This window comes from Hesperophylax consimilis, chromosome 13 (genome assembly GCF_061612785.1).
Source record: "Hesperophylax consimilis isolate HC1 chromosome 13, BYU_Hcon_1.0, whole genome shotgun sequence".
NCBI classification, from domain to species: domain Eukaryota; kingdom Metazoa; phylum Arthropoda; class Insecta; order Trichoptera; family Limnephilidae; genus Hesperophylax; species Hesperophylax consimilis.
The window spans coordinates 28,549,531-28,562,222 of record NC_142848.1 but is presented as its reverse complement, the minus strand read 5'-3'; the positions used below and the strand labels follow the sequence as shown (position 1 = coordinate 28,562,222).

The 12,692-nt window shown below is 37.6% G+C and overlaps 1 protein-coding gene across 1 annotated transcript in view; it reads right to left on the bottom strand.

Annotated features, from left to right (window-relative positions):
- Positions 1-12,692, bottom strand: part of LOC149418729 (store-operated calcium entry regulator STIMATE-like) — a 34,173-nt gene that overhangs the window by 10,243 nt on the left and 11,238 nt on the right. Inside the window, exons 3-5 of the mRNA XM_089638953.1 lie at positions 11,594-11,715; positions 6,389-6,585; positions 5,363-5,437 (exon numbers count right to left, since the gene is read on the bottom strand). Coding sequence (XP_089495079.1) covers positions 5,363-5,437; positions 6,389-6,585; positions 11,594-11,715 — 394 coding nt within the window. The remainder of the gene's footprint in view (positions 1-5,362; positions 5,438-6,388; positions 6,586-11,593; positions 11,716-12,692) is intronic.

Sequence of the window (12,692 nt, the reverse complement as noted above, 5' to 3'; positions counted from 1 at the left end):
CTCAACAGCCTGGCAATTCTGTCTGTCACATTGTGAACGAAAGGCAGGAAAGCACAGCCTTTTGAGTCTTGTTCAACTCTGTCTTCGTTTGTTGTAGATTTGGCTCTTAAAATTTGCCTAGTCTGACTTGCCGGGTAACCGTTGCGCTCCAGTGCATCGGTCAGTTTTATAAGTTCTGCTCCAAGTTTTGTTTCTTCACATATTCTGGTCGCTCGGGTCACCAACGTACGGATAAGTCCTCTCTTCTGCGCTGGGTGGTGGTGCGAATCAGCGTGTAAGTATCGATTCGTATGAGTTGGTTTCCTATATACGGTATGTCCTAGGCTACCATCGTGTTTTCGCATCACCTCCACATCTAGAAAAGGCAGGATTTTATCTTGGTTTTCCAGCTCCATTGTGAACTTAATTTTGCTGTGGAGAGAATTAAGATGGTCCAGGAATTCGTTAAGTTTCTCCGTTCCATGAGGCCAAATGGCGAAGACATCGTCGACGTAGCGCCACCATACTTTAGGGACAGCTGAAGCTGTATCAAGTGCCGCTTCCTCAAACTTCTCCATAAAGAAGTTGGCTATTACTGGCGATAACGGACTGCCCATTGCAACTCCCTCCACTTGCTCAAAAAGTTCACCCTGAAACGCAAAGTATCCCGTTTTGAGGCAGTGTTCAAAAAGTTTGCAGATGTCTTCCTCATATATCTCACTGAGCATTGTCATTGAGTCTTCTAGAGGCACATTTGTGAAAAGAGACACGACGTCAAAGCTGACCAAAATATCTCCTTCCTCAGTCTTAACCTGCTTAAGCTTACTGATCAGATCTGTTGAATCCTTAATAAACGATTCGGTTTTTCCAGTTTGCATCTGCAGTAATCTCGAGAGGTGTTGGGACAGTTTGTATGTAGGTGCACCAATAGCGCTGACAATCGGTCTCATTGGGATTCCCTTTTTGTGTATTTTTGGGAGACCGTACAGGGCAGGAGTTCTAGAGGCCTTTACAAAAAGCTTAGACCAATCCTCTTTTCTGATGCTAGATGCTTTGACTAGTTCCCTTGTCTTTAAGTCAATCTTGTTAGTAGGATTGTTTTTGATCTTCTTGTAGGTGCCGGAATCGCACAAGAGGTCTTCCATCTTCTTTGTGTAGTCTACCGTATTAATCACGACAGTGGCATTTCCTTTGTCGGCTGGCAGAACCAAGATTTCCTCATTGGCGCGCAATTCTTTTAGGGCCGCAAACTCTCCTTTTGTGATGTTTGGGCGGGGTATTTCAGCCCTTTTCAAAATATGGCTAGTCTCTTGTCGTATGTTCTCTGCTTGTGATTCTGACATTTTGTGGACTTTCATTATTGTATGTAGTGCTGTCTCCACACCACATACGATAGATTCCACAGGTATCTTTTTGGGGACAACTGCATAGTTCATGCCCTTAGCAAGCACTGAAGTTGCATCTGGGCTCAGCACAAGGGTCGAAATGTTGATAACTACTTTATTTTGATCAAGTTGTTTTCGATCTCCTTTTTTGGCTTGGTTGAGCCTCTCAAACTTATGTTTCTGTCTCGCATCTGTTGACTGCTTACACCTTAGTGCTTGTTGGTAAGTTATATTGTCAATTTTATTCCAATCTTCTTCGATTAGGATTGTACTCAGATGCAGGTGTAAATTGAAAAGGTCCCGAGATGTTCCATCCAGTTCGCTGCGCACATTATCTTAATCTTGGTTCTGCCAGCCGACAAAGGAAATGCCACTGTCGTGATTAATACGGTAGACTACACAAAGAAGATGGAAGACCTCTTGTGCGATTCCGGCACCTACAAGAAGATCAAAAACAATCCTACTAACAAGATTGACTTAAAGACAAGGGAACTAGTCAAAGCATCTAGCATCAGAAAAGAGGATTGGTCTAAGCTTTTTGTAAAGGCCTCTAGAACTCCTGCCCTGTACGGTCTCCCAAAAATACACAAAAAGGGAATCCCAATGAGACCGATTGTCAGCGCTATTGGTGCACCTACATACAAACTGTCCCAACACCTCTCGAGATTACTGCAGATGCAAACTGGAAAAACCGAATCGTTTATTAAGGATTCAACAGATCTGATCAGTAAGCTTAAGCAGGTTAAGACTGAGGAAGGAGATATTTTGGTCAGCTTTGACGTCGTGTCTCTTTTCACAAATGTGCCTCTAGAAGACTCAATGACAATGCTCAGTGAGATATATGAGGAAGACATCTGCAAACTTTTTGAACACTGCCTCAAAACGGGATACTTTGCGTTTCAGGGTGAACTTTTTGAGCAAGTGGAGGGAGTTGCAATGGGCAGTCCGTTATCGCCAGTAATAGCCAACTTCTTTATGGAGAAGTTTGAGGAAGCGGCACTTGATACAGCTTCAGCTGTCCCTAAAGTATGGTGGCGCTACGTCGACGATGTCTTCGCCATTTGGCCTCATGGAACGGAGAAACTTAACGAATTCCTGGACCATCTTAATTCTCTCCACAGCAAAATTAAGTTCACAATGGAGCTGGAAAACCAAGATAAAATCCTGCCTTTTCTAGATGTGGAGGTGATGCGAAAACACGATGGTAGCCTAGGACATACCGTATATAGGAAACCAACTCATACGAATCGATACCTACACGCTGATTCGCACCACCACCCAGCGCAGAAGAGAGGACTTATCCGTACGTTGGTGACCCGAGCGACCAGAATATGTGAAGAAACAAAACTTGGAGCAGAACTTATAAAACTGACCGATGCACTGGAGCGCAACGGTTACCCGGCAAGTCAGACTAGGCAAATTTTAAGAGCCAAATCTACAACAAACGAAGACAGAGTTGAACAAGACTCAAAAGGCTGTGCTTTCCTGCCTTTCGTTCACAATGTGACAGACAGAATTGCCAGGCTGTTGAGAAAAGAAAACATCAAAACTGTCTTCGGAACCACCACCAAAATCCAAGACCTACTGAGGTCTGCAAAGACTAAGTTTCCTCTGGAAGCAGATGGAGTGTACAAACTCAGCTGCTCTGGTTGTGACAAAGTTTATATAGGCTAGACAGAGCGGACGATTTCCAAAAGGATAGCAGAACATTTTCGTGCTTGTAAACTTGGCCACCCTGATAAATCGGCAATCGCCGAACACTTAATTGAAACCGGCCATTACTTTGGATTTGCTCCCGAGGTCCTGGGAAGACCCAAAACTTATAGATCACGCCTGATTATGGAGGCAATTGAAATCTACAAAAATCCATTTAATATCAATAGAGACGACGGAGCTAAGCTCAACAGCTCTTGGTATCCGGTAATTGACGGCTACACCAAAGCTAAACGCAAATAACATGTCTAAGTATACTCCAATACCATATAATAATACAATATAAAACCATTGCATTTATACCTTGATACTGGGTACATCTACTCTAACCGCTGTCAATCGGTTTTCTAATTCTAGAATTCACCACAAGATGGCGCCACTTCCGTTGGCATTTCGCACTTGGATGGGCCCCAGGCTATCATAAATACTGTGCTTTCAGAATTCGCCACAAGATGTCGCCACTTCCGTTGGCATTTCGCACTTGGACGGGCCCAGGCCACAAATAAATAAGCACAAACTCGACAACCAAAATTTACACATCTTCGGATCTACCGGATCTGCCCTGATGATGGACACTGCAACGCTGTCCGAAACGTCGGCTAAAGAAGGAGTTAGCGCAACACGGCATAACACCCCAAAAACAAACAACAAAAATGCTTTTGGCCGTGAGAATCTAAAAACTTAAATTACATGTGGTGTCTTATTATTACGTACATAATATTTTCGCTGAGCGTGTAATATCTCTAATGTGAAAATTTTTTGTTTTACAGGAGTGCAAAAATGCATTTTTATGCAAGAAAATGATGGGAGACTTCTATTACTTTTCTTAATGACTTTTCCCCAGTCAGTATGCCAAGCTGGAGAAATCATCCTTTCGGCTGATGTGAATTTTTTGGTGATACTTGTTTTGTATGCTCCTAGTTTTTTATCATGGCTGATTTTCATGAACAGTTTCAAAATGATCCAAACTTTATATCCAAGGTCATCACAGGTGACGAATCATGGTACTATGGATAAGACCCAGAAACAAAGCAACAATCAATCCAATGGAAGACTTCAAATCTCGCCCAAAAAAGCTCTGAGAGGAGTTGTCCATTCAGTGTTTGTTCTCCATTTGAGTTTTCCACATAGCATCATCCTTGTAGGTCGTTTTTAACACTTTCACGTTCACACGTTCACGACGAGCAAACAAAAAAACTGTCACCAAAAAATTCATACCAACCGAAATACCGGCAGAACCCGGTACTACAAAAACTGAGCCCCCCACAACATCAGTTTAGTTTCTTTTGGGTACTTCCTCATAGATATATATACATACTGACTAATTTTTCAATAAAACATTTTTTTCTGATGCATTCGATAAATATTCATATATTGTTATAATTTTATCCAATACATAAACGTATTGCGTAGGACTATCTAAAATATGAACAGTGTGTTTAGTATATTTACAGAGATAATTATAGACATGTCAACATAGTTGACAGCACCACAAGGAAAGATTAAATAAATTCTTAATAAGGTACTACATAACATAAAAATGAACTGCTGCAGTTTCTGATAAATTTGACTATTTCACAAAGATATATATTACGCATTAGTAATCACTGAAATGCAGCCATTCAGAGTAATATAACTTATTTATTTACATTATACCAGATAAGACTAGAGAAACGAACGCGGCTTTATTGTATTTCTGATATCTGCTGAGATTTTTACACCCGTATAATCATTATTATTCTGAATACAGTTGCGAGATGTTCGTTAGACGAATTCCAATGAATAGATATTATTGCAAAGAACTCAACAGCTAGAACATATTTCAGCGAAGCATGAAACATGTTATCTTTAAACACAGTCAAGTTCGTTCATAACGACTTTACGATGTGAGTAAACTGGGTTATCATAAGCTATTGTTATAATCAGCAGAATTAAATTTACAGAAAACTGTTGGGAAGTAACCTTAACTTAATGGAGTAGCAAGTAGCTATGATGCAGAAAAACCTTGTAAGCGGCATCATTAAAAAAACATGGCTGTATATTTTAAATTTACAGAAAACTATTTGGAAGTAACCTTAACTTAATGTGGTAGCAAATCGCTATACTGTAGAAAAATCTTGTGAGCAGGATGCTTAAACAAACATGACTGTATATTTTAAATTTACATAAAACTGTTGGGAAGTAACCTGAAGCAAGTCACTATAATGCAGAAAAACCTTGTAAGCAGGATGATTAAACAAACATGACTGTATATTTTGGCATTAATATTTTATATATTTATTTACCTTAGTTTTAACTTTAGTGGTATCTGGATGTGGACGATACATGAGGAAGTTATCTGTCACCCAGAACATTAATATCTGAAAGTAGAAAGAAACAAACAATGAAATTTTAGGTTTTTTTAAGTTCACTATTTTCCACAACGCATAACTTTTACCGATGGTGGATAATAATAAATTACTGTGTGATAATATGCTTTATTCCGTAATATGCAATATTACTGTAACCAGAGTCAGCACATTCCAAAGTGTTAGATACTCTCAGTATCAGTTGAAAGACCATAATTCAGAATCAAAATATTGCTTTAACCTCTTCCCGCATGACTTATCAAATCTAGAAATATATATATTTAAATTCATCTCTTATTTTTTTTTATGTTAAAGATTGTAATCTTTATTGTGATTTTGCTTGTTTTTGAGTTTAGGAATGGTCACACATTAATGGACCAATAATATTTTCAAAAAATATCTAAAATAAAATAAGAGAGGTCTCATTAAAATTTGAAAAATAAATATTACGTAGTATAAATAATGTTTTTTCGTTGAAAACTTTAATTTATGTGGTTTGCAAAACAGCATCCATCAAAAACTTTCCAAATCGGGTGTAGGTACTAGTAATGTTCATGTGTTGAATTGTGTAAAAAGCGCAGCATTTAACATCTAACGAAAAATTTGCCAAGGATAGCTTGTCCTCGACACAAAAAATAAAGAGTGGGAGTTAAAATTAAAGTTTCAATTTGCTGGCAACAGATTATTAAATGGCTTTAGCCGTGTTTAGTGATGAGATTTAAGTTGCCAGAAACCACCCAACCCTTTTCATCCTCATCTTCTTTCCCTTCCTGGGGGTGCCATTGTTCCATTGATTCTGGACAGTTGGGACTCTTTGGTGGTATTCTGATGTTGAAGGAAGAAAGAGGGGAATGAGGTAGGTAACAGGAATGTTGGGAAGCGCCTAGCTATTCAGATCTGATCAGTAAACAGAACTAAAGCCATTTCACCAAGGGGATATCGGAAAGAATAAAATAAGCTTACGTTAACAAAGAAGGGTATAATCAGCATGATGACAGCCAGCTCGAGGCGAGGGTCGGTGACGGGAGACAGGACGAGGTTGGTGACTCCCACCTGCGCCAGGAACCACACGGAGATGCCCATGGCGGCCTTCATCACCACCATGATGAGGGCGTACAGGGCGCACTGGCAGCCCCATGCTGCGGCTGACGCAGGCTTGCCTATAAATGCATTCATTATTTGACAAATTAAATATTCATTCAAAATTAAAGCTAGGCTTGATACTTTACTTATACTCAAACATAGTTAACTGACTTCCTAATAAAAGTCATTTTTATACAACTTCAAATCATCTTACTATCTAAAATTTTTCTTAAACCTCTTTCTCCATATGAAAATATAATAACCAACAGAGTGTAAGATATAAGCAATTGGAAATCTCGCACGTCAGTCTCTTTGTTGGTGTGATACAGCGAAAAATTATGAAACTAGTTTTATATATATTTTCCATCCTGTTCTTCTTACAAAAAAAAAATGTAGGTATAAGTATCTACAATATTAAGAAGAAAAAAAATTGAACTCTCTATTTATGGATAATATGCGTTCATGTAGGAGATATTTATTTTTATATTGTTCCTTTATTTAGGTCTCATGCAAAAAAATTATATAAAAACATAAATGTTTCTTTTATGTGTGTTTTTATAATTGGACTAGATGAACCCCGCCACGCGTTGTTGCAGGTAGAGAAACAATGGCGGGTGTTGCTTTTACTATCAACAGATGGCACTGTTTAAAAAAAACATGTTTTTACCTGTCATAGGTGACATCTATATAATTTAAGTATATAAAAACATGCGCTTATTGGAGTGTAAAGTTGTGTCAAAATTTCAAAGCGATCAGTGAAGAACATTGGGAGATTTAAGATTTTGAACAAACGAACATTTACATTTTTATTTATATAATTGGATTATTCTCACTCACATGTTACCCATGTATAAAAATCCAGTTAAAGAAATATATTACGTAAGAGGATAAGCTATGTACCCATGCTCGTTCATGCTAGATGGTTTTGTGCTCATTTGAACATGTCTCAACGTGTGTACCTTTTCGCTCAATGCTTTTTTGTTCGATATCGAGCAAACGGAAAAAGATTTAAGGGTTGTAATATTCTTGCTCAATGTTCAACAGAAATTTACGGTTTCACTGATCGTCTTGGTGGTATATCTATGGCGTCTTGTGTGGACGCAACGATTAGCATAATTCCGAGTCAACATGTTCGATCGAGCCAAACCGTCGAGCATGTATATGCATGTAGCTATAGATCGGGGTCCAAGTTAGCTTGAGGTCGTAATAAACTAACAAATAATTTTTTGGAATAGTTATGGCTCATTATGTAACTGATCAACTGTGTCTGTGTGTCCGTGACAGATAATATTCTAGCAATTTGTGTAAAAACATATTCAAGGTTAGCTATCGTCACACACAATAATTCCCTCAGTCGCAGAAATATTCAATAAAAACACTTTAGATTGTATTTCTTGGTCTTTTTTTCATCTTGTCTCCCACAACGATTAAGTAATTAAGGTTAAACAAGCGTTCGATATAATCCATGTGTTCATTAATTTAAACATTATTTTTAAAATACGCTTTTTGCAAGTTATGCTTTAGATGTTTATCTTTTTATTCTTTCAAGAAATCAATATTACACCAATACAAATACAATATTGTATTTATATGCCTTAATTGATAGAATTGAGTTTTTATACGGACAAAACTATTTATTCATATTCAAATTGCGTATGTACGAACGCAAACAAATAATTCATCTTAATATTGTAAAGCATAACTTGCAAAAAGCGTATATTAAAAAAAATATTTAAACTAATGCCATCTATGAATGCGTAGATTATAATGAATGTGGTGTTTATGGTGTGTAAACGATTTATTTGAGTGCCTTTTTTGAATAACCTTCAACTTTGTGTATTTATGTAATTTAGGCTATTTTAGAAACCTCTACAATAAAAAATTGCTAAAGAAAACTATGGTTATTATTAACCGTATTAAAATCGATTGCTTGTAAATTCAAGAGACTATGAATTGATAAGCCATATTAGGTTAGTTATCAGCTTATGATGGAGCTTATTATGCAGCTTATCGTACTAATAGAGTAGGTCAGTTTCACTTTTTTGTCGAAAAATACATTGACTTAAATGTGTAAAAATTTACTATTAAAATCAAATTTTAGAAGCTTAGTTTTCAACAATTTCATATTGTTCATCAAAGTGTGATCAGCTATATACACTATATACAGTAGAACGATCATGCTTTTATGCTTGTCAGCTGACAGCACCTATATTGTGATCAGCTATATACACTATATACAGTAAAACGGTCATGTTGTTATGCTTGTCAGCTGACAACAGCTATATTGTGATCGGCTATATACAGTAGAACGGTCATGCTGTTATGCTTGTCAGCTGACAGCAGCTGCTTATAATTTGACCAAAAGCTTCAACGCACCAAGAATCGGCGTTTAAAAGGGACCGATCTAATGTAAAAAATGGCACATATCATCAATTTAATGTTTATCAAATTTGATACATTTTGAAACACCGCTAGCTAAGATTATGCTTCTTCCACAAGGATAAGCAAGTATCCAATTAGTGATGGGTCATGACTCATTTTATTAAGGCGATGCAATACGTAGTAAAGCAAAATCATGTGTTTTTAGTTTGAAAATTTGGTCGCCTAGAAATGTTTCAGATGCTTTAATTAAATACTGCGAGTAAAATACATCCTGTCTTTTGAAACAATCGAGTAATTTTTAGATAAGTCTTTTTATAAGCCCAGAAAAAAATAATGTATAAGGCCTATTAAACTGCTTTAAAGTTCAAAATCTCCTACTTACGAACCCATTTTCAGTTATGGTTTTATTGCATAATGTGGCAAATTAAGTTATTTATAAAATGATCGAAAAACATTTAAAGATTTGTGCCTGAACATCCACAAAATAAAATAAAAGGCACTTTTTGGCCATGTTTTTTTCTTGCATAAATCAAAACAGGTGGATGGTGTTAAGCGGAAATTTAAGCCTTATCGTCATCTACGTAAGGTGTGTTATTATGTGTGGAGTGTAGATAGCGGCTTGATTCAAAATATTACATGACGTAGTGCATCGCCTTAAGAGCGGGAGCCAAGGTACCAGCTCAATATTTTCGTACGGCTCAAAGAGTCGACTCAATTGAACAGGAGCCGTGAGTTCAGAATGTACGAGCCATGAGAATACTGTGATCCACGATACAACTCGCCGATACCCCGGTACGGCTCCCCCACTACATGGCTCCCCCAATACGGCTCCCAGCGTAAGCGAATGAATGACTGTACGACTCTTGGCACCAGTACGCCGCTCGCACCACGAGAAAAATAATATGCTAGTTAGTTAGTGGGTGAAATTACACAGGTCCAATTCCAGATGTCGGACTGTTAGACGAAATGAATGGTGGATGTAAGAATGTATTAATATAATGTATTAATATACTTGGATAATTTTTTTTGTAATCTTATAAAAAAGAGTAAGCATTGAGCCATGGTACGGTTTACCGGGAGTCGTACAAATACGGCTCCTCAAAAAGACCTAGCTCAATTGTGCGGCTCGTTCATGAATGACTCAGCGCTAATCCAATACTCGACTATTCAAGTATCTCGGCGACTACCGTCATACTTCACGCACACTTTGCCGACATTTTGTAAACTCGGCAACACTAGACTCCAGTCAGCCAAGGTTGTCGCCACTTACGTCACTTGTGGCAGACATCTTTTAACAATGTGTTTAGTGTGCTTTAGATCAATGCTAGGAATAAAACAGTCGACAAAGAATGACAGGATAAAAATACAACAGGTACAGCAACTGTTTGGTTATGAGTGAGGTTATGAAACATTCTAGTTTTGACGCATAGAGAATTCAACAATCGTTGGTGGCAAAGCCGGGGTCTCATGATTTCAATAGCAATGTGTGCGGACTGTGCGCGACAAGTTGTTTGTGATGTGAATACGTCATGTCCTAAGAGTGTGATATATTAGTCATCAATAAATAATATCAAATAATGCGTACTAGAAAATAGATAGCTAAAGGTCCCAAGAGTTCAAATCTTAGGTCAGGTAACAACCTTTTATCTGGTAAGATAAAAGGTTGTTACCTGACCAGCTTTTATCTTACCAGATTGTAACAACCTTTTATCTGGTAAGATAAAAGGTTGTAAAGATGTAAGATAATTTAATGGTTGACATTGTTAAACCTTATTACTGTAACTGTTTACACACATTTAATAATTGACATGTATGTCTTATTTATGTAGATAATCAGAAATAGATAATTATTAATACTGCGGCAGTTGCGAGAGATAATATCAGATAAGGCTCACTGCAAATGATATCTATAAGGACATGAGGTAGCTTAGTTGAAATATAATTTCCATCTTAATTCAATAATGTCAGCCTTTTTTTTAAGTCCTAGTTTTAGCAGAAAAAAGTTACTATAATTGCTGTGACACTATTCCCATCTAACTTATTCCTCTCTTTCATATATAAATAAGATTATATACTATTTATATACATAATGAAGAGTGTCTGTGGCGGGCAGCGCTGATTTTATTTTTATACAAATCTACAGTTTTATTCCGAGATTGATGAAATTTTGCACACTTGACCTACAGAACAAGAGGAAGGTCACTGTCACTTCCCTTTCCCCACCCCTTAAAGTAGAATTTAGATACTTCTCGATTGAGTTTTCCTCTAATTTTGAACTTGACGTTAGAGGAAAATTTCTATATTTTGAAAACATCAGATTTCGAGAGCCCGGGCAACGTTTGGGGCTTCGGCTGGTGTATCTACATAGCCAAAATCATTGTATGAAACAAAAACACCTCAAATGGTGAGCTTTGGTGTCATGAAATATGTCCGTCTGAATTTCTAGAAAAATGTAACATTACTTCCGTCATCAGCTACGTAGCTGTGTAATATTCATTTAACTGCCAAAAAAAATAGAAAAGATGTCATATTTTTTGGTGTATATTTTACAATTTTCAAATAACAAAAAAGATGTGTTCTAAGTCGGGGAAGCCAGGTAGGAACCTCTGGTTTTATTTATCTGTATGTGCTTGATTATGGTTATGTATGTGAACGATTAAAGAATGGGTTGTGGAGAGAAATATTGCATTAAAAATTTCTTACCATATTCTCCAAAATTGATCATGTGATATCCATAGACTCGAGAGAGGGTCTGAGCCAATCTAATGCCGGCCCAGATGATCAGTAGTCCCAGCGTGGAGTCCAAAAGGAAATTGATTATGTACCTGGAAGAACACGCATTATAAATAAGTAATTGATCAATTAGAATAATCAATGGCACAAGCAGCAGATCGACTTTAGCATTAAATACTGGCGGCAATTCCACGACCAGTTGGCCGCAACAAACAAAGTTGGGGAAATCAACTCCAGAGGGTGTGCAAGGAGCGGCTGAACCTGTGATGGACGGAGGCCGCTGAAGTAGCAGAGGACAGGGACGGCTGGAGGTGCTAAGTCGAAGCAATGGGACATGGAGAAGAAAATGATGCAAGTAAATTGTACAAGCATAGAAAGAATGTATAAGTGTGTAAGTGACGGTCACCGCGGTCGAAGGGTAAGACTCCCGACTCGCAAGCCAGGATTTGCGGCGTTCTAATCCTGGCGTATGCAAGTCAATTTTATTTGATTAATTTGTATTATTTCACAATTTACTAATATAAAATAATATATAGTATATTTGTAGCACGTTCCAGAGTGGAAGATACTCTGTTGTAAGACCACCATTCAGAATTGAAATGTGGCTTGAAATGGCTTTGGCCATGTTTGGCGACCATATCTGAATAGCCAGGTGATTCCCCACCTTACTCTTCCCCTCCCCAATACATTCAGCCTCACAACATACCCCGATTGGGGATGCCATAGTCTCACCGGCTCTAGACGGTTGGGAGCAGTTGAGACTCTTGTGCGGCATTGAAATAAAGTGGAGATTAACACATTTCGGCCGGGAAAGGTAGTTCTACCCGTTCGGTATACCTTTTGCGCCGGTCTCATTTCATTAGCAGAAAAAACGGAATAATTCAATGTTTTTATATGAATATTACATCCCAATCTCTTTGTAAAGGTCCCAACTATACATACATAAGTATCGAATCGTAATGCAAGTTTTCTTTTAATATTCATCTTCGTGCCTTTCTTTTACATCAGTATTTCAAGAAAAGGACAGTATTTGTAATTATTATTTGTTATTGTAATAATTCGATTCCTG